The sequence below is a fragment of the Anopheles stephensi genome, chromosome 3 (genome assembly GCF_013141755.1).
Source record: "Anopheles stephensi strain Indian chromosome 3, UCI_ANSTEP_V1.0, whole genome shotgun sequence".
Taxonomy (NCBI): Eukaryota; Metazoa; Arthropoda; class Insecta; order Diptera; family Culicidae; genus Anopheles; species Anopheles stephensi.
The window spans coordinates 50,112,467-50,136,825 of NC_050203.1; the positions used below are offsets into that span (position 1 = coordinate 50,112,467).

Consider the following 24,359-nt stretch of genomic DNA (forward strand, 5'->3'; position numbering starts at 1 on the left):
CGTATTCAATCATTATTTGTACAGATTTATGTTTTCAACTTCTGTTTTATGTCCAATATACGATAGCCATCCCATAGTCCAATCATGTTGTTCGCGAACGTGCTCCATCTTGTTTACGTCATCTGCCTGTCAACAAAAACATTACCGTGGGCGTACTATCGATTCGGGAAACCTCTGCGTGTTTCATTGAAACTAATTGGTTAAAAATGGATCTTGAACAAATCCATCAGGAGGCGCGACAAGCGGCCCTAAACGAAGTGAAAAACATGTTCCAACGTTCAAACCAGATGGAGAAAGTGGACCAGTACCGGCGACGCATCTATCGCAAGAATCTCTCGATGGATGCACAGCTCAAGACGTGCATGCAAAATCAAACTGACGATGTGAAGATTGGGGTGAAGAAACTGCAAACCGCGCTGGACCAAATCCAGGAGATCGGTGACCGCATGAAGAACGCTTTTGCCATGCTGACCGATGTGCCGACCGTGTACGATACGCTGGAAAGTGTTCGGGACGAAAATGCAAAACATTCCCAGTACATGACGGCGATGGAGAACTTGAAGCACATCTTCACGGTCCAATCAAGCGTAGATAAGGCGATGCAGTGGATCGAGGAAGACAAGCTGCTGCACGCCCATCAGTGTTTGTCCGATTTGGAAAATTCTCGCGATGATCTGCTTTATGAGCTGCACAAACTACCGAAACAGAACGCGCACGATAAAATAACTCTCAAGCGATACTTCGAGAAGGTGGAAACGGTATCGGTGACGCTGGAGAAGAAAATACGGTTGGTGCTGCAAAGGACGCTGAATACGGTACGCAAAGAGCCGACCGTTATCGTCACCGCATTGCGCATTATAGAGCGCGAGGAGAAGGCCGACGCGTTTGCATTACAGCAGCAGAAAAATACGGGCTTCATTGCACCTGGACGTCCGAAGCGTTGGCGCCAGAAGGCACTTGACGTGCTGAACGATTCAGTTGTTCAGCGTATCGAAGGCTCGAAGCTGGAGGAGCGATCTGATAACAAGATGTGGCTGGTACGTGATCTCGAGCTGACGAGACAGTTTCTGCTGGAAGATTTGCGTGTTGTGAAATCGCTCTGCGTGCCTTGCTTCCCACCCCACTACAACATCCTGAACGAGTATGTCAAAATGTATCACAATGCGATGTCGAAATATGTAAGTAAGAAGCCCAACCTGGTGCCAAAAATCAGTCCAATCCCTTTATAAATAATTTCATTCTATTTCAGCTTGAAGAACTGATACAAACAGGCCTGGAAGGGAACGAATATGTAACGATACTGTCCTGGATCATGAACACATATCCCGGCCGAGAGTTGATGCAACATCCGGATCTCATGATCGACTTGGCAGACGTTGGTCCGCTGGTTAGTAAGCAACGCTTGCACGAAATGGAAACGGCCTACCTGCGAACGATGGAGCGCAACTATCAGGAATGGATGACGAAAACTCTCGAGACCGAGAAAACGGATTGGATCAATGGGGTTGAGATGGAAACGACCGATCAGTACTACCATACGTCCGCACCCATGATCATTTATCAGATGATCGATCAAAATCTACAGGTCACCAATACGACCCACTCGGATCTAACGTTCAATGCACTGATCCTAAGCATTCAACAGATGACCAAATATGGCCACATCTACCGGACGGCGGTAATCGAGTACAAGGAGCGACATTTCCGCGACCGTAGTCAGGCTCCCTTCTTTACGCAGCACATCATCACCATCGTGAACAATTGCCAACAAATGATTGAAATAGCGCAGCAACTGAAACAGCTGTACTGGCCGAAATCGAAAACGCAACACTACGAAGAGTTTGAAAAGCTGGTCAAGACCTATCAAACGCTGCGCGATGAGACGGGGCTGGTTCTGCTGGAAGAAGCGTTTCTCGATCTGGAAGGACACTTTAACGAACTGTTCACTGCCAAGTGGACCACCTCGTCGGTGTCGGTTGACACCATTTGCGTTACGCTTGAGGACTACTTCCAGGACTACAACCATCTGCGCACTGCCAACTTTGAGTACGTGATCGGCGAGGCACAGAAAATGGTTGCAAAACGCTACATCAAAGCAATGCTTTCGAAGCGGCTGAACAAAAATCGGGCCGAGTGCGAGGTACTGGCGAAGAAAATCGGAAAAGAAGCGAAGCAGATTAAGGTGTTTTTCGAAAAGGTGGCACCAAACGTTGCCAAAAGCGATTCGCCGATCGATGTCATTTCGAACCTGGCTGGGCTGTTGAACTGTGACGCGGAGATGCTGGTGCTCGATCTGCACTCCGTACTATCGTCGTATCCTTCGATCACTGAGGACCATCTTGTTCGGTTGTTTTACTTGCGCAATGATTTTAAGAGCAGCGAGCTCAAGGAAAAGGTGCAGGATGCGTTGGTGTCAAGAAAGTCTACCATCAGCCACGATAAGCAGGACGCAATCTTTAAGGAGATCGTGTTTTCTGATAAGCTGTGGTAAGCGGCACCTCTTTATTTAGGCTACATACAATATTCGCATTGCAAATAAACAATTATGGAACTATACGAACGGCAGCGCATTAAATTGCAAGAGCAAACTTTATAAATTAATTGTATTTAAATTAAATTATTAAAGTAATTTAAAAAAATTACCCATCTATTCCCATTTCGTACAAATTACCCACCAGCAAACTGTCATATTAGGTGAGCTGTCAATGCAGATGTCATTCGCGAAACGTCAAAATCATAGCTGGTGCTGGTAGTTCACTCCCGCACGTCGTCGTCAACAAATCGAACGGAGGAGAAAAAGTGTCTGTTTGCATCATCCGCTCGCCAGCGAGAGGGCTCTTCGCGTACATCGCCTCCCAAAGCAAGGCAACACGACAGAATCAACAAAACAAACCGGAAACACACATCGCAGAACCCAGTGCCGCTGCATCAGCTGTGGCAGCATCCGCCAGCAAGCGTCTAACCTGTGTAGCGAAAGCCACAGTCAGCCATCGGCCACAAGATCACCATCTACTATTTTGCCGTGCACACTTGGGAGGGCTGCAACCACCGTGTTGTAAGCGCTCGGAATCGATTTGGATGGAAGTATGAACCAAGAGCCTTTCACATACGCCTTATCGCAGATCAGTCACTTAGTGTCGAACGTGAACAAAAAGAACACCGCGGCCACAGTTCGTCAGTTAGCGCAGGTAAGTGGCAATAGTTTCTACACGATCATCCGTTCCGTCCGTCGTTTGTTCTGCACGAGCTGTATAGAAAGTTCGATTGGCCTGATGTGGGCGGGCGCGAGAGCGAGAGGGAATGGTGCGATACGGCCTGACCGCGCGAACTGTACATTGACGGTCGTTGCTAGATAAAAACAATCCAAGGAGAAAGTCGAAATGTGCCAACATTCCTGACGAGATGTTCATGTTGTACGATATTCATCGGTATGTGTCTGTGGAGTGTTATCAATACTGCCACGAACGATCGTTCTGGTGCGATCCTTAGCAAGGCGGTCAAGTGCCATTCCGTTTGGTGGAGAAAAAAAATATCTATTTTTAGTATATTCGTAATAGGTACCGCTTTGATGGACTCGCACGCGGTGTCGTATTAGCTATTGTGTGCCAGTGTTTCTATTGTATTACCCTCATCGCACAAACATAACGAGGAAAGATAAGCAGGATGTGTTGGTATGATGGTTGTCAAGCTATTCAATTACACGAGTTCGCATAGGCTGCTGAGCTTGGCACACCCGTCCCCCGTGCTCAAATGATTCATTTGTTTGTGTTGTGTTTGAATACATCCACGAAGCACTCGGTGTGGATCGAATTTTGCTATTTTGGCCTTGGGTGTTTTTCAAACTTAAAAAGCGCTCCAATCGCTTTAAATGCACAGCTCCTATTGTTATCGTTATGTTTCTTGCTGAATGTTATCTTCCGCCGAAATGAAGGCTGAGCCGTATCTGATTGGAAGTGATGAAGCACTGCAAATGTGGAGTTAGCCTCTCATGCAGCGGAATGTAAATAAGGAAAATTTTCCAAATGCTAGCCAAAGCGCGCATAAAATTAAGCTGTATGTTCACTGCCATACTGTATTTCTTGCAAAGGAATACAATTCCGGGAATTCATGTTCCATCTTCATGTTTGTGTGTCCAGCAATGTAAGCAGGCGCTGATATTCGTAAGTTTGTGTTTCGTAAGCGCTTCTACCTTTTCTTCACCAGGCAACGATGTGACGTTTGCGAATTTTTTTTTTTGTTCGATTTGGATTCAACCGTACTTGACAGCCATCGCTGCCAGCTGCAGCACCAGCTACGCCTGTGGCGTTCATGGCGATTTGCTGTCGGTGCTGCCTGTCATTCCATGCTCCGCCATGTTGTTTAATCGGAAGTGAAAGAGAAGCGATTTGGGTTTTGGAGAGTGTTGTACGGTTTTGCAGACAACGGTGTGTTCCGTGAATTAGCAGAAAGGAAAAAAAGATGGAAAACTCTCCGGGAAAGCCAATTTTACTTGATTTGTGACAAATGGTAGAAGTGCAGTAACGAAAAGGGCTGGTTTCGATACAGCTTTTAGTTTCGGCTCCCGGAAACACAAAAGAAGGGAAGCCAGAAAGACTCGAGTGTGTTAGTTCGCTGCGAACGGGATTTTTCAGGTTCTTAACTTGTTCTTTTTTCACCATTAGAGCTTTACTGAATTTGCAGCAGTTCACTGATGCGTGCTGCACCATTTATTCAGTCATTGCCGCGTCGAAACGTCCTTGCTGGAGCAGTAAATAAGCAAAAAAATTTACATTATACGTTTTCTTCCTTCATTTTTCTCCCGAATCTTCCGCACATCGAATGCGCTTGGTGTGGAACGCACGGCTCGGATAACTTCATCTTATTGATCGGAAAATTGGTGCGTGAACGAAAACTACGACGATGTGCCCGGGGACTTTCCACGCTGCGTGACCGACCCCCCTAACAATAGTTAGTGAAGGACTTCGGACTTGAGGCCGACCGTCACTTGCTGCGTTGTTTATTCTCGTCGATAGACTTTGGGGACGCCTCACATTCCGCTTCCAGAGGTTATTGCCAGGCTCGCTTACTGGCCACTGAACTTGCGAGCCTGACAAACAAACCGCAGCTGGTCGCCAACATTTGCTTCGCCGTCGACAATCCGTTCTCGCAGCAAAAGGTAAGCTCCGCCGTGTGTGGTTGGTGGTGGGGTCGCAAAATGGTGGTGCCTGCCTATCGAGAGGCATCCGTCCGTTTGGCGTCCTGTCACAAAATTAAGGAAGACATATTGAGCAATCATAATATACATATTTTTTTTTCTTTTCTTCTCCTGTGTGATGTGGTGTTTGCATGTACCCAACTCAGTCCCTAAAGCCGACGCAGAACCTGCTGCCACAGATCACGAAAACACTCTCGTGTACACCGATCCAGGAAACGGCGCTTTCGATTGCTTTGTTGAACTCAGCAAACCCGGAAACAGTGCGAGGTGCGGAAGCGCATCTGAAAATCTGCCTTAGAGGACTCATAGAAAGTTACGTCGAATCTGGTGAGTTAAAATCGATCGTAAAATCTTGATGGTATAAAATATCTAAAAATCATCTTTTTTAATCGGTTGAGGATTCCTATTGAATTAATTTATCCAAGGACATATGCGTGTACGCAGATGAAACAAATGTGGAAGCTCCTCTTAACTTTTCCTCTTACTACTCGTTCCAGATCCTGGCAGCAACGTCGAGGGAAGTCTTAACGACGTTTCGCCAGAGTTCCTGCAGCAAATACTGTCCCTAATCGCGTACGGCAAGCACGTCACCTACGGTCTTTCCGATCAAACGTACGAACGCTTCAGACATCAGCTGTGTCGCGATTTCCCGCGAGATCGTGTACCGCTCATCCTTGCGCCACTGCTGTACACGGAAAATTCGGAAATCTCCGCCGAGATACTAAAGATTAACACGCACAGCATCCTACAATCGTCGATCATGAAAACCTCCTGGTCGAATCTAGTAGTGGAAGTTGGTTACTCCTTCACAGCTACCCTCGACGACTGCCGCAACCATCTGCTGAAAGTCGGAGGACGAGAAATTACGCCCCAGGATGTGGCGAAGATCGTGTCCTCCATGTGCTTGACGCACGAAACCCTGTCGGAGAGTAGCATCAATCTGCAAACACCGAGCGCATTTTGGCCGCAGGGCAGTGATCCTTCCGGTCAAAAAAGCAAGGATGGGAATGGAGGATCGTCTGCCTCGGAAAACACCACCTGGAAGCCGGAGGTGTTGGTACAGGCCCTGAAAGAAGTGGTACCAAACCTGAACTGGAAAGAGGTCTGTTTGGCATTGGACCATCCGGAGTTTATGCTGAAAGATCGGGCCGGATTGGCATTGCTGTTGACGATCGTGAAGATGGGCATGCAATCTAGCAACATGGGCCAGAACTTCCCGGTCGAGTGTCTTTACCAGCGGTGGACGAACGTGGAAGGGCAGCTGTCGATCATTTCGCAGATTTTGAAATATCCAGATCTGTACTCGTTTGCTGATCATATCTATACGAGCGTTTCGCTAGAGCTGTTGAAAACGCCACCGGAAACTGACAGCAAAGAGGTGGCTTCCTGGATGTCATTGCACCTTGTCGACGTGCTGCTCTACATCGCGGATCACGCCAACCTGAGCGAAAAGGTAATGAAAATCTTCAAAGTGCCCGGAGCACTCTGTCCCGACATACTGTTTCTGGCGCTGCTGCAAATCAACCCACCGATGACGACGGCCCGGCAGGAGCTCTTTACCAACTTGGTTCCAATCTTCTTGGGCAATCACCCGAACGCGGGTACCATTCTTCACCACGCATGGAACCACTCGACCTTCAACGTGACGCTGCGCCCAATCATTCTGCACGCCATGTCCGACTGGTACATGGTTGGAGAGGGCGACCAGTCACGACTTTCGCGCATTCTGGACGTAGCGCAGGATCTGAAAGCGTTGTCGAATCTGCTAAACATTCGCACCTACATGTTCATCATCGATCTTGCCTGTCTGGCGTCGAGGCGCGAATATCTGAAGCTGGAGAAGTGGCTGGCGGACAAAATTCGCGACCATGGCGAACCGTTTGTGAAGACGATCCTGAAATTCCTCCAGCGACGCTGTCCGCAAATCATGGGCGGGAAGTACAATGAGGAACAGATCCCGAAATCGGCACAGCTGCCACCGGAAACGCTCAGCACAATCCTCAACTGTTTGCAGGCGTGTATCGGAAATTGCACGCCAGAGGTGGCGGAAATGATACACAACATGACGCAGTACGGATTGCTACTCAATTCGAAAACACGCGTCCAGCAACAGCAGCAGCAGCAGCAGCAGCAACAGCAGCAGCAACAACAACAAGCGCCCCAGCAGCAACCACCTCCGTCGGGTGTGTTGCGGTCGCATCGTGGGCTGGAAGCTTTCGGTGCGAACGCCATGGGCAGCCAACTGCTGCCGCCGATGGTGGATTCACTGAACAGTCTGACGGCGAACATCGGCGGTCTTAGTATCGGTGGTCCGGGTGGAGGCAATAGTGCGTTTAGCTTCAATAACATCGTAGCTACGCCCGCCTCACCTTCACGATTGCTTCCATCGAGCAGCCCGTTCCCGATGATCCCGCTGCCGGGCGCGGTAGCTGCGGCTGCCGCCCATGCCGGTACGCTGGGCCGTTTGCAGCAAACACCGAACGACAAGCTGGGTGGTGCAGGGGGAGGAGGCGCCGCTGGTATACCGAACGCTGCCATCACACAATCACCGTTCCAGGCGGATGCTGCACAGCCCGTCTCGAAGGAAGTGGAAGACGAAGCGAACAGCTACTTCCAGCGCATCTACAACTTGCCACCCCATCCGACGCTGTCGATTGACGAGGTACTCGATATGCTGCAGCGCTACAAAGATTCGCCGAATCGGCACGAGAACGACGTTTTCCAGTGCATGCTGCGAAATTTGTTCGAGGAGTACAAGTTCTTCCCGCAGTACCCGGATAAAGAGCTGCAGACAACGGCGCAACTGTTCGGCGGTATGGTAGAACGGAATCTCGTCACGACGTACGTTGCCCTCGGGTTGGCTCTGCGCTGCGTACTGGACGCGCTTAAGAAACCGGAAGGAACAAAGATGTACTATTTCGGCATTACGGCCCTCGATCGGTTCAAAAACAAGCTCCATCTGTACCCGAAGTATTGTGAGTACGTGCGTTCGATTCCGCACTTCAGTGAGTTCCCGACGCATCTCATTGATTACATCGACTACGGAGTTCAGGGTCTAGAGCCACCGAACAAAACGCTTGGCCCGGGCCCATTGCCGCCACCGATCCTGCAGTTCATCCCGAGCGGTGCGGCTGGCCGGGGACCAGCAGTTGGGAATCCACTGTACCGGAGCAATTCCGTCACGGGCACCAGCAATCTTACGCTGGCCGGTGTTTCAACGTCAGCCTCTGCTGCGGCGGCTGCAACGGCCGCCGGTGGTGGGGCAGGTGGCGCTTCGGGAACACCCGGGAAAATAAACCTTCCCGCACAGCTGGTGGCTCCGGGAGGCAGTGCTGGCAGTGTTGCCGGTAGTGGCGGTAGCGGAGCTGGCAGCGGTACCGGCGGACAACCGCCACGCGTCAAATCGATCGCAAATGCAACGAACATCGACACACTGCTGGTAGCGACACAGGACCGGGAGGAGAAGATCATTGCCCCGCCCGACGCGATCCAGGATAAGACGGCGTTCATATTCAACAATCTGAGTCAGATCAATTTGCAGCAAAAGTGTGAGGAAATTAAGGAAATCCTTCAGAAAGATTACTACACCTGGTTGGCGCAATATCTCGTGCTGAAGCGTGCCTCGATCGAGGTGAACTTTCACGTGCTGTACTCCAACTTTTTGGATGCGCTTAAAATCAACGAAATCAACAAACTCGTCACGAAGGAAACGTTCCGCAACATTCGCGTGCTGCTGCGGTCGGACAAGGGTATAGCGAACTTTTCCGACCGCTCGCTGCTGAAAAATCTTGGCCACTGGCTGGGAATGATGACGCTCGGGCGCAACAAACCGATCCTGCATCTGGACATTGACGTGAAGTCGCTGCTGGTGGAGGCGTACAACAAGGGCCAGCAGGAGCTGCTGTACGTCGTGCCGTTCGTGGCGAAGGTGCTGGAATCGTGCGCCAAGAGCAAGGTTTTCAAACCTCCCAACCCGTGGACGATGGCGATCATGAACATTCTTGCCGAGCTGCACCAAGAACCGGACCTGAAGCTGAATTTGAAGTTCGAGATTGAGGTGCTGTGCAAGAATCTCAACATCGACGTGAGCGATTTGAAGCCGGCCATCTATCTGAAGGATCCGGAGCGTGCGCAAAACATTGAGTATCAACTGTCCCAACCGAAGCCACCGAAAGAGGCGCAACCGGTAATGGCCGGAGCGGGAGTGTCTGGGATCGGCGTACCGGGTAATGCAGGAGGCGGTGGTGTGGTGGCCGTAGTGTCTCAGCTTCCCCCCGGTCCGGACGAGATGGGCTCAAGTGGCCCATCTAGCTCGCCCGCTAACGTAGCGATGGATCCGGCGCTGGCAGCCACGGGGCCGCCAGAACCTCGCTTCCACTACTCGGACATTAACATTGCCAATCCGAGCTGTATCGCTCAGCATATCATCTACCACCCGACGTTAACCATCCTGCACACGCAAGCCCACCTGAAGGTGATCGTGAAGAACAGTCTCGAGCGCACGATAACCGAATGGATCTCGCTAATCGTGGACCGCAGTGTGAAGATTGCGTCGAAAACGACCGAGCAGATTATCCGCAAAGACTTTGCGCTCGACTCGGACGAAACGCGTATGCGCCGGGCAGCGCACAATATGGCACGCAGTCTGGTGGCCGGTATGGCGATGATCACGTGCCGCGATCAGATGCTGCAAAGCATCCAGAACAACATCAAAACTGGCTTCCTGACTGCGCTGACGCACGCGCAGAAAGAAATCGTAGAAGGGGCCGCCACCCAGCTGGCGGTGGATAACATCGAGCTGGTTTCGGCGTTCATCCAAAAGACCGCCATCGAGAAGGTGGCAATCGAAATGGACAAGATACTGGCGGAAGACTTCCAGCTGCGCAAGATTGCCCGCCAGGACGGTCGTCGGTACTGGGACGCGAACGTGCTGTCGTACCAGGCGGAACGCATGCCAGAACGCATTCGGCTGAATGTGGGCGGGGTGTCGGCGAGCCAGCTGGCGGTGTACGAGGAGTTTTCACGCAACATTCCCGGGTTCCTGCCGATCACGGAGCGTGACGCTGCCCAGTTTGCACCAAAGATGGCGGTAGGTTTGATGAGATGCTTGAAGGAAGAGCATCGTGATGATTGAATTTGAAATCTGTTTTTTTTTCCCCGTTTCAGGAGCTGATGCCATTCGTTGCAACGCCAGACGAAATTGGGGCGATGTTCGATGAGCTGGCAAGCAAGATGGATGCATTCATCAAAACGGCACGCCTTATTCCCATACTGCAGGTACGGAAGTGTAAATTCATGTGGTGTGTGACCCTCTCGTAGCGTTTCTTCATTCTATCCTCCTGTATGCTTCCACTCTCCAGCCACTCTAAAGCAATGCCATCTCCCAAGCAGCTTCCCTAAAAGCTATTTTTGCAGCGCAAAATGTTACTTATAAAACTTTAATAATAATGCTAACCCTATTTTTGTCCTCTCGTCCACTTCCAGCTTCACACAACCAACATGGAACATCTGCTGGAGTGTTTGATTCATGCGCACCGTTCGCTGGACAATCTGACCGGGTGCACGCTGCTGAACAAAGCGGTGGAAGGAGTGCTCGAAGGTTTGGTCAACATACCGGACCAGATCGAGAATATTAAGCTGTACCGCGACATTCATCTGCGCGTGATGCGGCTGATGCAAGATAATCGCCTGTTTGGACCGCTGTGGACCAACAAAGCCATCACCCGGTTCTTGCTGGAATGCCGCGATGACCTGCGCTACAATGTGGAAGCGGTCGATATGCTGATGTCGTCCAACTTTGTCAACATGCAGCAGTTTGACATGATGCTGGTGCAGCTGATGGATAACGGCAACAACTATGTGGCGGTCGTGTTTGCGATGCAGCTGCTCCAGACGTTCTTCATCGACGAGCGGCGCAATTCCTTCATCATCGAGAACGAGCTGGCCGGCACGATTGAAATGCTGCACCGCCTGACCGCCCACCCGCGTGCACCGGAAGGGCTGACGCATCTGATCGAAATGCTGCGCGCCAATCACGATCCGAATGCGTTCCTGATGGACCGTGCCGTCGCCGGGCCGACGTCCTACATCCATGCTGGCTTAGCACAGGCAAGGGTAAGCAAACCCGGATGAACGTGACTCATCTCGGAAGGCTATTTTAACTTTAACTTTTCGTTCCCCTTTCGCACTTTTCCACAGTCGGACATCGATGATTCGCCTGGCTTTCTTGAGCGGGCAGAATTTTTGCTCAAGGATTGGGTTACGATTGCGCTGTCGCCGAACACCTGCCGCGATCCGCTGAAGGGTTTCAGTGTGTTTGTGGGCAAAATGAATGCGCACGGCATTCTGAAGGGTGACGAGCCGTTGACGCGCTTCTTCCGCTTTGCCACACAGTACTGCATCGATCTGACGTATCGCAACATGAACGAACCGAATGCGAAGGCGAAGATTTTCCAGTTCATCGACGCGTACGTGCGCCTGATTGCGCTGCTGGTAAAGCACTCGGGTGAAAGTGGCAACACGAACACGAAACTGAATCTGCTGAACAAGGTGAGTTGATTTTTTGTTCAAAAAGTCTGCCTGCTTGTATCACTGATGCATTGCTTTCCTTTCTCTCTAGATTCTTGGCATCGTGGTCGGCATTTTGATGCATGACCAGGAGGTACACGCGACGGCCTTCCAGCAGGTCGGCTATCACCGTATCTTTGCGATGCTGTTTTTGGAACTGTCCACGCAAGATCCAATTTTGGAAAATATCAGCATCAGCGTCATTACCGCTTTCTGCCACACGTTCCACATTTTGCGCCCGTCCGCTGCACCCGGCTTTTGCTACTCGTGGCTAGAGCTGATCGCGCACCGTGTGTTCATCGGGCGTGTGCTTGCGCTGATCCCCCAGCAGAAGGGTTGGCAAATGTACTCGCAGCTGCTGATCGATTTGTTCAAATATCTTGCCCCGTTCCTGCGCAATGCCGAACTGGCAAAGCCGGTGCAGCATCTGTACAAGGGAACGCTGCGCGTGCTGCTGGTGCTGCTGCATGATTTCCCCGAGTTTTTGTGCGATTATCATTTCGCGTTCTGTGACGTCATTCCCTCGAACTGCATCCAGATGCGCAATCTGATACTGTCCCCGTACCCGCGGAATATGCGCCTGCCCGATCCATTCACCCCGAATCTGAAGGTAAGGGGACGAAGCAATGGAATGTATCCCGTAAACTAACTTGTATGTATTTTTCCGGCATCCGCTCTCGTATAGGTTGATATGCTGAATGATATTGGTGGATCGCCGCGTATTGCCATCAACTATGTGTCCTCCATTCAGCCACCGAGCTTCAAAAAGGATCTCGACTCGTATCTGAAGGCCCGTGCGCCGGTAACTTTCCTGTCCGAGCTGCGTTCGAATCTGCAAATTTCGAACGAGGTCGGATCGCGCTACAATATTCCGCTGATGAATGCGCTCGTCCTGTACGTTGGCACCCAAGCCATTGCACACATTCGGTAAGAGGAAGGATACACCAATCCGCAATGTTGCTTTTGGTCAGTGCTCGATCCAGTTGAACTAAATGTGTTACGATTGTGGTTTTTGTGTTACAGATCGAAAAACTTGGGACCGACAATGTCCACGATCATCCACAGCGCCCATATGGACATTTTCCAGAACTTGGCTGTGGATCTCGACACGGAGGGCCGGTATTTGTTCCTGAATGCGATTGCCAACCAGTTGCGCTACCCGAACAGTCACACGCATTACTTTAGCTGCTGCATTTTGTATCTGTTTGCGGAGGCAAACTCGGAAGCCATCCAGGTATGTGTTGGGGCGCGGTGGAAAACAAAAGGAAAACAAACGTTAAATGTAATATAATTTCCCTTGATTCAATTCAGGAACAAATCACGCGCGTTCTGCTCGAACGGCTGATCGTTAATCGTCCGCATCCGTGGGGCTTGCTGATCACCTTCATTGAGCTGATCAAAAATCCGATCTACAAATTCTGGGACCACGATTTCGTGCACTGTGCTCCGGAAATCGAGCGGTAAGTGGACGATTGCGACACGGCGACGGTTGGCGTTGGAAAAAGGTACTAATTAAACTTTGACATTTCTAGACTGTTCGAATCCGTGGCAAAGTCGTGCATGGTCACCAGCAAAAGCCAGCAGCAAATTCAAAACGTCGAACCCGACATTACGGAATGTAGCTAAGTGCGGCGGAAGAGAATGCACCGCTTCGGCGACTACTGCTCCGTCATCTGTCTCGAAAAGGACGAAAAAAATGTAATAACGAGCATGGAATGAACGAGTGGGTACATAGTGAACTCATTTTCCGTTCCCATGTCCCCCAAAGCGAAGATCAAAATGGAAAATGAAGACATGTATCAACATGAAGGGTAGTGGTAGAGAATATGAACGTCAGCTTAAGTAGCAATGAGTGTGGCATGTAAATCTTGGCCCAGCGGAAAGTAACTTGCTCAATGGGGAACAAAAATCACGATAAGATGATAATCGTAAAAAGGGTGTTGCATTTTCCATTGCCTTTTGGAGTGGCCGCTAAGGGTGATGAATCTGCTAGCCTCACTCCGAGCACGTCTTCTTCCGCAGATTCTCTAGCTACGAACGCGAATCGATGTTTAATGTGAATGTAATTACATGTACAGCACTGTAAAGAGCAACGAGTGCAGTAACTGATGTCCAACGAGTCCATTTTACTGTACGCACCGGTAGGTTTAAAACATTTTGTCTCATCAATTGTAATAAATAAGAGCTTTTGAGTTAGAAATCTACTACAAAAAACGAGGGTTAAGCCACCCTTCCCGAACTCCGAAAAAAAGCAGTCAGCTGAGCAGCAATTTTTTTAGATTCTCGCCTCGCCTTTGTCTCCTTATCATTGTACGAAAATAGCCACAAAAGGCAGCAGTATTACGTCAGGGAGCTTTGAATGATCGCGCAATGAAGAATGCCTTTTCGAGGGGTGGGCGAAGAAGAAACAAATTGATGCTAAATTGATAAGGGGCTTAAGGGTCGCGTGGCGTAGCGAAACCACCCGAATCATTTCAATTTCAGTTGGGTTGTGTCTTTGGAGCAGTGCGTTCGTGTTATCGGAACCGTTTTCGGCATGTCTACCGGTGACAGCAGCCAATCTACGACGGCGGATATAAATGTACCGGGCTTCTTGAACGAATCCTTCCTGCAGCGTATTCTGGACGAGCATCTCAAGGATGAAAACCAGCACCCCGTTCGCATCGACCGAATCAACGTGCAACTTGCAACAAAGCCGGGGGACAATTACAGCAGCGACGTGTTCAGCGTCGTGGTCCATTACAATGACACGCAGGAGATCCATTTCGTGGTGAAAGTCGTACTAGCCGGGGCGATTATGAAGAATTTTTGTGACACTATTGGTGCTTTTGTGAAGGAAGTGAACACGTTTGAACGTCTGCTGCCCGCTTTCAGTCGGATCGTTTCGGGCACGGATAATGCGGCCATCAAGTTTGGTGCAAACTGTTTCTACGCCACCCGTGATCCGATGGATACGATCGTGTTCGAGGATCTGAAGGCACTCGGTTACCGGATGGCTGACCGGACTCGGGGCGGACTGGACCTGGCGCATTGCGAGTTGATTATGCGCAAAATTGGACTGTTCCATGCTGCCTCGATGGTGTATGTGGCGGCGGCCGAATCTACCGAGAGGCAACTGTTCCTCGAACGCTACCGCCACGGAATGGCTCAGCCCGGTGATGATGAACGGACCAATCCGGGGCTGGCGATGTTTAAGAAAGGGTTGGAAAAGTTTTTGGAGGTCGCGAAGCATTGGCCGGAATTGAAACGCTCCATTTGGTTGAAGCTGGAAGCACTGCAATCCGACTACTCGCGGCGCGTTGCACGGTCTGTTTCGCCTCCCGGACCGGACGAGCAGGTTGCCTATCGCGTGCTGAACCACGGAGACCTTTGGGGCAATAATATGATGTTCCGGTACGATGATCCGGCCGACGATGCGAGTGTGCGTGAGGTGACGTTTGTCGACTATCAACTGTCCAGCTACGGCAGTGCCGGTCACGATCTGGTGTACTCGCTTTACAACTGTCCTCAGTTTGAGGTGCGCGAAACGCGCATCAACGACCTGCTGGAAGTCTATCATCGATCGCTGTGCGAAGGGTTGCGTGCCGGCGATTACCAGCGGCAGCCCCTTCCATCATTTGCCGATGTTCAGAAGGAATACGAACGCCACGAGTTCATTGGTACGTACATGTGAAGCATGTGAAGAAAATGGGGAAGGATTTCATTCTGGTTCTATCGCAGGCGTCGTAAGCGGACTTTCGATGTTACCCATCATCCTGATGGAACACACGGACGATGTTAAGCTCACGTTCGAGAATCTTATCGATGCGGAGCATGCGGAAAAGATCCGTGACATACAGTACAACGGGCAGCTGTACCGCAAATCGGTCGTTCCCATCCTGGAGCGTTTAGATGCTAAGGGACTGCTGGATTAGGACAGCGTAATGGAAGCATGGTGTGGTTTCAAATTCAATGTATTATCAATAACTGTCGAACGGCTTAGCCAATAACGATCAGTTTGAAATTTTACAAGGCGAAAGAAAAAGGAACACCTGATCCTGACCCTGAGGAATTTAGTTTTGCCTACATCCTAAGCTAAAGAAGAGTGCTACAAAATGACTGACATCGCTTCTCGGGCGTCCTCAGAGAAGTTATCATCATCGCCGTTAGAAAGAACGGATTTAAGAAATTTCCCAGCATCTGGATCATAGGAAAAGATCATCTATAATATTGAGGTTCGTCAAAACAGTTAACCCTCAGATACTTCTGAGCAGCGTTGGGAGTCTCTTCAATCGACAACGCATTTGCCGTCAAAAAATTGCCACGTGCAACATCAGTAACATTTTCTGACATTAACTGACCGACACCTTTCGAGGTTGTAGTGCCAGAGACGAAGATTACATTGTCAGATCGACATGGAACTAAGAAGAGTATGTAAGGAAAGCTACACTATCGATAAGAGAAGTCACGATGAAGTTGCAATGGGTAGAAGGTCGACAGACAAGCATCCTGGGACTACTAAAACGTGTATCGCTATGCAGTAGTTTGGTCCGACCAATGTTAGTGTCAGCTTCTAGGTATGGCATCCTTGGAAAGACGCTGAGCTATCGATCAATCATCCTTCGTCAGCGCCCTCTTGTTTGTCCAACTTTACTAATCAGTCCTTCTTTCCATGGTCCATTTCCACATCCCATCCTTACGTCTGTTTCTAGTCATACCTAAGCGGCATACTACGGAGAAAGATGCGATCCCTTTCTGCTTTGTGTCAAGTATCCGGACTTCATTTTTCAGTTCAAGTTCTGATTTCCTTGAACCTGGTTCCTCTATTTCTTTTACCCACTTTCCTCACGTGCGTTAATTTTAAGCTGGAATTGGAGTGGCAAATTTTGAATTGAAACCTATTAGGAATTATAATTGTGTGCATTAAATATTAAAACACAATGCATTTTTTTAGGAGATTATTGGAAAAAGACCAAATGTCCGACCTGATGTGACTGATGCGATATTTCAGGCGACACTCTAAATAGCTTACTTACTTACCTACTTACTTCGCGGTCTTGGTCTACTGCAGCAATCCTCAAAACCGCTCACGGTTCAGCGCCTCCGTTTGCCAATCGATTATCCCGGTCGTTCTGGTTGACGCATCAATGCCATCACTCCATCTCAATTTGGGCCTACCACGCCTTCTTTGTCGGCAGGGATCGTCTAATAGGACTTTACGGGCTGAGTCCCCCGGTGTCATTCTCAAGACGTGACCAGCCCACCGGAGCCTGGCGAGTCTAATTCAATGCACGATGGTGATCATCGTACAGCTCATAGAGCTCGTCATTTTAGCGGCTCCTCCATTGTCGTCCTTCCACACATACGGAAGGACAATGTTCTTCCTCTCGAACGCGGTTAAGAGGACTTCGTCAGTTTCGGACAGAGTCCATGTCTCTGAGGCGTATATGGGACTACAAATGTTTGTAAGCTTCGGCCGTTGCGACAGGTATTTAGAGTGGAAAAGTTCCCTCAGGCTCTAAATAGCAATGACGGTTTATGATGACACAATCTTCATGCTGATGCCGTTATGCGATCAACGCCCTAGGTTAGTTCTAGGTTATATAGGTATTCAGATCTCATCCGGACCGTCCCCCGGCAATGAGGATTGACTCTCAAACTACGTGGTATCAATAAGGCTAGTGGACCAGAATCGGCAGACATGACCTAAGTGGTCTTTAAAACAAGCAAGAAGAAGAAGTAGATGATAGGTATTCAGTCTTACGATTATTGCAGAATCTATCCTAGTTTATTTAGACTTATTACGTAGGTATCATTGCAGGTGGCTATGATGGCTATAGGCATAGGGTTGTGATCCAACCCGTCTGAGCTATCATTATCGCAGTTCGACACATAGTACACTCACTGACACATTCTGACGATCCATAGGTCCAGGACCTTCAGCACAATTGCGTGTTTACCGATGACCTTCGGATTCGGATTAGTATTGTTCATCGGAAAGACGATCGTAGAGTTTTTTTTACCTAAATCTTCCATTTGTTTCTAGCTTTGGTTTCGTGTAGCGTTCATTCTATTTTTGCAACCAACATGAAATGCCAAACAAAAGCAGCTCCAAATGTGTGCCTTGTACTGCTGAGCATTAATGACGAAAGATCAATTACCTCTCAATAGAAAGCTTTGTTAGCATGCTTGCTAGTGCCATTGTTAATTGTATTTGAATTCCTGCCCATCATCCTGTCATTTAATCTAATACACGCATGTAACAGACACTTTTGTTGCTCGTCATATCACAGTTCTGAGCCAGTAATAAGCGTCTAATCAGCCGCAATAGAACCTACTCGGTCACAGCGTTTAAAATGGTTAATTTTATTATTTTCGGACTTAATCAGCGAGCTTCAAACCGGCTGCAAAACTCAGGGACGAATATTTGCCATTTGCATACAGCGGGATTAATCTGGCCGTGCCGTGCTTCTTAATGCGCGGGGCCATTGTCGGATCGTTTTGTTTCCGTAAGGTTCAGCCCCTGCCGTAACGTTTGTGCGCTGTAATTAAGCTGCGGAAGCGACTATTCGAACGCACTCGCTCTGATGATGATGATGATGATTCGCGTCACATAATACTGTCACCGTGGTGCAAAAAAAAAAGTGCTTATCATTCTCCTCTCGTTTAATGGGCGGAGCGCGGCGGGATACATCGGGACCGGTAAATCACTTGCGAACAGCCAGTCAGTATCCCGCAGTCTGGACGGATCTTCTTTTCGACGATCGCAGCACGAACGGTTCCACTCAGTTCTAGCGAGATGGCCAACCCGGAAGGAGCGCAACAACAGCTACCCAGCTACCTCACGGAATCGCTGATCCAACGCTCGCTCGAGCACGATCTGCAGCGCCCGGTGACGATCGACCGTTTCACGGCAGGACCTGCGACAGCGGCCGGCGATAACTACCTGAGTGATGTGTTCTGGATCCGCGTGGAGTACGATGGTGGCAGGGGCGAGAAGCGACTGCTAGCGAAATGCATGCCGGATGTTGGTGATCGTGGCGCTACCCTGGACGTGCTGGATGCATTCCGCAAGGAGTCGGAAACGTTTCAGCACTTGCTACCCGCGTTTAGCCGACTCGTTTCTCCCGAGGGGAAGGAACAGTTTGGGGCCAAATGTTACTACGCCACCACCGAACCGGTGCGTACGATCGTGTTCGAGGATCTGAAGGCGCTGGGCTTTCGCATGTGCGATCGAACGCAGGGTGGGCTGGATTTCGAGCACATGGCGCTGGTGATGCGCAAGATAGCCAAGTTTCATGCTGCGTCCATGCTGTACGCCAGCCAGAGCCCGGAACACGAACGACGACTGGCCTCTCGGTACGCGTACGGGCTGTACAATCCAATGGAAAAGCCGGAAGATTGTCGCATTCTGCAAGCACTGGAGAAAGGTTTGGACAAGTTCATTTCCGTTGCGAGCGGTTGGCCGGAGCTTGATGCGGCCGTGGTGAGGCAGCTAGAAGGTATCAGGCCCACCTTCAAAGAGCGCATTGCCAAATGTGTCAATCCTCAGCAACCGGACGCTCGTTACAAGGCGCTTAATCATGGCGATTTGTGGAGCAACAACATGATGTTCCGGTACGAGCATGGGGACAGTGTCGTGCGGGAGATTATGTTCGTCGATTACCAGATCTCGAACTACGGCAGTCCGGGACTGGACCTTGTCTACACGCTCTACAACTGTCCGCGGCGGGATGTTCGTATCGATCGGCGGGAGGAACTGCTGACAGAGTACCACCGGGTGCTGCGTGAAACGTTGCAACGGAATCGGTACGAACCGGTGCCGACGCTGGACGATGTTAAGGAGGAATTCACCAGGAATGAGTTTTTTGGTAAGTCTGTTTCAAAGGCCGCGAGATTTTGGGGAGATAATTTATGAAACCTCTGGGTTTAATATTCTCGTAGGACTCGTTTGTGCTATTACGTTCCTGCCGATCATGACGATGGAACGCTCCCACGATCTGGACCTTAGCTTCGATGCATTCTTCAAGGAGGAGCACGGAGAGCGCGTCCGAGATTTTCAGTACAATGGAACTGTATTTCGTGAGGCTGTGGTGCCGATACTACACAATCTACTCGCTCGTGGCTATATTCAGTAGTTCCCGCTCGACTAACATGCGGACCGTTTACATCTTTCTACTTTTACGCCTGATTTTCTAGCGAGTTCTGTACAAGTACAAAATAAAGAAGTGACCAAGAGCAGGACGGTAATCTTGTTGTTATTACAAACGAAATACGTGATTATATTACACTTTTATGTACCATGCAATTGTGGTGAGAGTTTGTTGACCTGATAAGAAATCTCCATTGTTCTGGAACCCAAAAAAGAGCTTGTTTCTAACCAAATTCATACATCTTTGGTGAGCTTTTTCAATGTGATAAGTTTTATCGTGTCTAGCGGAGTGGCGATTTTATAAATATTTACCATGGTCGTGGGCGCGTGCCGTACCTGATGTCGCAATAAATCTCACGGTAGTGTAGTTTAGTGTAGTTTACCTTATCCGTGGGAGAGCGTAGTTAGCGGAAGTCTTTATCAAACAGTACACCAGCAATACGCTATCTGAGCTGCTCGAAACGGAAGCGAGTGACGGATTATTCCGCTAAAACCTCTTCTCGAGATCTTTACCTGCTACAGAAGTCCTCGAAAGCGCTCACGATAAAGCACTGTAGACTGGCAATCCTATGTCCAGGACATACGGCATCCATCTTCTTCCTTCTACTTCTTTGTAGGCACTACAACCACGGACTGATATTTATGGCTTTTCTTGACTTGATTTTACCGGTAATTGGACCTTAGAATTTGGGCCTATCACGCCTCCACTGCCCAATTGGATAGCCTAAAAGGACTTTCCGGACTGGGTCGTCCAGCACAAATTCTCAGCACTGGAGCCAACCCCTCCGTAGCCTCCTGAGACTTTGTCGCTTCACGGTGTTAAGATCACAGTACATTGTCCTATCACACATTTGGGGATAAAAATCCTTCTGAGTTTGGGGAAAAGTCTCTGTTATATTACAAATGATGTAATTATCCGACTATAAATGTTCTATTCAGTCCCGGCTTCGACCGTCCCGATAGGTATTTTGAGTGGAGAAGTTTCCTCAGGCTTAAGTATGCTACGGCCGGTTGGCAGCCGGCATCCTTGAGTGTACTTCGACATCTTTCTCGTAGTGGCTGCAGATTTGTGGAAAGCTCATAGTAGAGCTTTCAAGGGGTCATGTTGATAGAGGCTTATCTTTTAGGGACGCGACCTCCAGAAGGCATCTCTCGTAATGTCTCAGTTTTCATCCAGTCAACAGTTTTCATGTGTGAATCTCCAACTTTCACTCTGCTCAGAAGCTTCAGAGAGTTTGATCTGCTTGTCGACCGCTAACAAGTTTGAGGATCTATAAGTTTCTTGGACGTGTTGTAAAATTTCCTAAAGACTACAAACAGTGAGAAAGAGCGATCAAATGCTCTTAACTTCCTTTCCGAGCTTTTGTTGTTTGATCATTTGGTCGCTCATCCTTGATAAGGACTCTAATTACGAAATATGTTCGTGTGGATTGACATGGTTTTTTCGTAGCATCTTCATGTACGACAACGATTGTTTTCTTAACAAGGAGATCGGAAGATCTAGAAATGTAGTTATCACGCCACCAGTCTTTAGCTAGTACCAGTAACAAATCTTATCCCTAAAGTCTTCTAGTACGCATGGTTCACTAACTGCGGTTACGAAGTTATGGCTCGGAGAAGTGAAAGCCTATTTAAATAGAATTAAACCTTTGTGAGGTCGGTCCGGTGGGAGATGCATCAACGGTGCCGGTCTCCAAACGGCAGGATCGGGGTGCAATTCCTATCCAGACCGCCTCCCCATACGCCGGGCTGACTACTTTGCTACGGGTAAAATCCAGTCACAGAAAGCCAAAATGGCAGGCCGAGACCTTTCGAGGTTGTAGTGTCACCGAAGAAGAAGAAGAAACCTTTAAATAAAAAGAAGACATAGGAGAAAAGATAACCTAATCTCACATAGGGGGTGGTCCGGTGGCCGAGGCGACAGCGGCGCCGGTCTACACACGGCAGGGCCGGGGTTCAAATCCTATCCAGACCGTCTCCCCGTACGCAGGGCTGACTACTTTTCTACGAGTAAAATTAAGTCACAGAAAGCCAGAAATGGCAGGCCGAGACCTCTCGAGGTTGTAGTGCCACAGAAGAAGAAGAAGAAGAAGAATCTCACATAGAGTAAAAGATAAAGAGCTACGGGTAATAAAAAAAAGCGGAAAAAAAGCGGGGATAAAGAGCGGTTTTTCCTCAGGTGACAGGTAAATGTGTTATGGCTTAGATAGTGTAGTAAAGAAAGTCATAAACAGCAGACAAAGGCCATTCGAGCTTATAATACCGAAAAAAAAGAATAAGAAGAGCATCGAAACTTATCCAATCTTAAGATTTATTTATATAATCCTTTCAAACAATACCTTTATATAATTATTAACGATACCATTTCCCAAAAATATTTCCCTTCTGTAAAGCATTCCCTGGAGGGCATAGGGTCAAAATTGTATTTTCTCAGTACTTAAAGCACACATACAAACAGTGCCGTCAAACCAACCAGGCGGCTCCATCGTGAAGCTCGGCCGTCAGTATTCGGGTAGGCAAAATGTGGTAACGTGCCTGCCTGCAAAAAGTTTCCTTCGCTCTCCTGCAAACCCCATTTGTCAATGAATAAAACATAAACGAAAAGTTGCGTACGTATGTGTCTAACACACCGTCCTGCGGGTGAGGGTTCCGTGGGTTTTTCTCCACCCCGGGAAAGCAAAAAACCGCACCTTCTTCGATCGATCGAGTCAGCTTCGGTCGGTTGGTTGCCAAGGTGCGTGAAGGCAGTAGGCTCGAACATTTGGAAGCTTTTTCACGCTGTTACTTGCTCGCAGTAGGTTCATCGTTCTATAATGTTTTGCATTTAAAGTTGAACTATAGGATTTAGCAAGTTTTTTAGCTTCTTAGCAAATAAATTTACAAAAGTTTTGTATTTGTGGAACAAAAGCTAAAATACACTCATATCGATAAGATTAAAGTTCTGTAACCGTAATCGAATTTGTTGGGTCTAATTATACTTTTTTTTTGCAAAATGTGAAGTTTCTCCACTCCACCCAAAGAAACTCACCTGAAGATCCATTTGTCTTATGCACGGTTGAACCTAGCAAAAAAAAATCCTAAGCACAAGCAGGAAAGCACCGAAAACGGTTCATTTTCTTCGGCAGTACGAGCGCACGCTTCGTACAAAACGTACAAAAACCGAACCGGATACGCACCACGATCCGTAGCGTTACCGTTCCGTTTCCATGGAGACAGAAAAACCCCTCCCTCTTTTCCACCTTTCACCCAACTCTGCACACCGAGCACCCTAAGGCGGCCTATTTTTGGAAGGATTTATCGATTTTTACTGCCATGGTCTTGCGCGACAGGACCTTCGTTCGGCAGCTGAAGAGACCTGCAGACTGGGAACACACATCATGGCCGGAGGAGGCCTATAGCAGCTACTACAAGGTACATCAGCAGTTCACATAAAGTGGTGTACCGCAGGCCTACTGCAATTGCCATCTGCTACAAACCGAAGCAGCTTTGTGGGCTTTGTGGCAAACGTTTTTTGAGCTTACTGGTCGCTCTGTTCCGCAAAATTGTCTTTGAACATTCGCAAACTTTTACTATATTCTTGCAAGCTTTAAAGTCCACTGCTTTCCCACAGCCCAGCAGTAAGCAGCATGAATATTTATGTCGCATGAATATTTATCTTCAAGCAACATTTTTTTTCCAAAACCCACACACCCGCAGGACACGTACACTTGAAAGGGAAAAGAAAGAAGAAAACATGATCCTAAAATTTGCTTCATATTACTTAAATGAAAATTTATGTTTTTCAAGCGTGGTTCTTGAACAAAAGAAGGCAAAACAAAAACTCACCACCATTCGGGTCACCTTTTTCGGGTAACTTTCACTCTCGACGGGAGTAACACGACGGTACGAAACAGTGCGGCCAAAAAGTATCATAAAATGTGGCACCAAAGTAACGGCAGGCTTTTGTGTGTGTGTTTGTGAAGAGTTGGATCCTTTTGCTCTTTTTATTTTACCTCACTCTTTTACTACCGCTCGCTCTTACTACTACCTATCTCACTCCTTTACCGACTGAGTCTCTAAGCCTACTGCAATCCTCGAAAAAAAGGGGATCTTCTTTGAAATGGTTTTCATTTTTCATGTAGGCTTTTGCATCTCCAGTATACTTAAAAGAAAAGCTTTGCTTTTAAGCTCAGCATGATTTCGTATCTCCCTGTCTCGCGCGCTCTTGTGTTTCTTAGAATCCGATAAGTTTAATTTGCAGTCTAAACATTTCATTATATATTAATTAGCATGCATGCATTAGAAGCTGCCTGTGCTTGTGGCTGCTGCCGAATTCGATAAAACCGCAACGCATTTTGTTGTGGTTTCATTTCCCACGTCCAGCAACCCGGGCACCCGCATCATCGCCACCGGCAAGGTTAATTGAAAACGGAAACTCCCAAAACTGTGCCTTCGCAACTCCTCCTCCCCCCAAGGTACAAGCCGAGT

The 24,359-nt window shown here is 48.7% G+C and overlaps 4 protein-coding genes across 4 annotated transcripts; all 4 read left to right on the forward strand.

Moving 5' to 3' along the window:
• Positions 1–112: 112 nt before the first annotated feature.
• On the forward strand, positions 113–2,560 carry LOC118514529 (exocyst complex component 3). Its single transcript, XM_036061510.1, has 2 exons — positions 113–1,178; positions 1,250–2,560. Exons 1-2 carry the CDS (start codon positions 207–209, stop codon positions 2,489–2,491), a joined length of 2,214 nt encoding a protein of 737 aa, XP_035917403.1. The 5' UTR covers positions 113–206; the 3' UTR covers positions 2,492–2,560.
• Positions 2,561–2,750: 190 nt separating this feature from the next.
• LOC118514506 (CCR4-NOT transcription complex subunit 1) lies at positions 2,751–13,965 on the forward strand. Its single transcript, XM_036061442.1, has 12 exons — positions 2,751–3,188; positions 4,949–5,155; positions 5,341–5,521; positions 5,692–10,283; positions 10,361–10,471; positions 10,679–11,308; positions 11,393–11,743; positions 11,814–12,371; positions 12,447–12,688; positions 12,785–12,995; positions 13,073–13,221; positions 13,294–13,965. Exons 1-12 carry the CDS (start codon positions 3,087–3,089, stop codon positions 13,385–13,387), a joined length of 7,428 nt encoding a protein of 2,475 aa, XP_035917335.1. The 5' UTR covers positions 2,751–3,086; the 3' UTR covers positions 13,388–13,965.
• A 3-nt stretch (positions 13,966–13,968) lies between these two features.
• LOC118514552 lies at positions 13,969–15,735 on the forward strand. The gene is made up of 2 exons (XM_036061543.1): positions 13,969–15,420; positions 15,482–15,735. The coding sequence occupies exons 1-2, from the start codon at positions 14,298–14,300 to the stop codon at positions 15,673–15,675; spliced, it is 1,317 nt and encodes a 438-aa protein (XP_035917436.1). The 5' UTR covers positions 13,969–14,297; the 3' UTR covers positions 15,676–15,735.
• Positions 15,736–18,367: 2,632 nt separating this feature from the next.
• Positions 18,368–19,981, forward strand: LOC118514553. Its single transcript, XM_036061544.1, has 2 exons — positions 18,368–19,611; positions 19,685–19,981. The coding sequence occupies exons 1-2, from the start codon at positions 18,540–18,542 to the stop codon at positions 19,876–19,878; spliced, it is 1,266 nt and encodes a 421-aa protein (XP_035917437.1). The 5' UTR covers positions 18,368–18,539; the 3' UTR covers positions 19,879–19,981.
• Positions 19,982–24,359: the final 4,378 nt, after the last annotated feature.

Coding starts and splice junctions, on each gene's coding strand:
- LOC118514553 (XM_036061544.1), top strand. CDS start 18,540: ATGGCCAACCCGGAAGGAGCGCAACAACAGCTACCCAGCTACCTCACG. Junction 19,612..19,684: donor CACCAGGAATGAGTTTTTTG/GTAAGTCTGTTT, acceptor ATATTCTCGTAG/GACTCGTTTGTGCTATTACG.
- LOC118514529 (XM_036061510.1), top strand. CDS start 207: ATGGATCTTGAACAAATCCATCAGGAGGCGCGACAAGCGGCCCTAAAC. Junction 1,179..1,249: donor ACAATGCGATGTCGAAATAT/GTAAGTAAGAAG, acceptor ATTCTATTTCAG/CTTGAAGAACTGATACAAAC.
- LOC118514552 (XM_036061543.1), top strand. CDS start 14,298: ATGTCTACCGGTGACAGCAGCCAATCTACGACGGCGGATATAAATGTA. Junction 15,421..15,481: donor CGAACGCCACGAGTTCATTG/GTACGTACATGT, acceptor GTTCTATCGCAG/GCGTCGTAAGCGGACTTTCG.
- LOC118514506 (XM_036061442.1), top strand. CDS start 3,087: ATGAACCAAGAGCCTTTCACATACGCCTTATCGCAGATCAGTCACTTA. Junction 5,522..5,691: donor AGAAAGTTACGTCGAATCTG/GTGAGTTAAAAT, acceptor TACTCGTTCCAG/ATCCTGGCAGCAACGTCGAG. Junction 10,284..10,360: donor AGTTTGCACCAAAGATGGCG/GTAGGTTTGATG, acceptor TCCCCGTTTCAG/GAGCTGATGCCATTCGTTGC.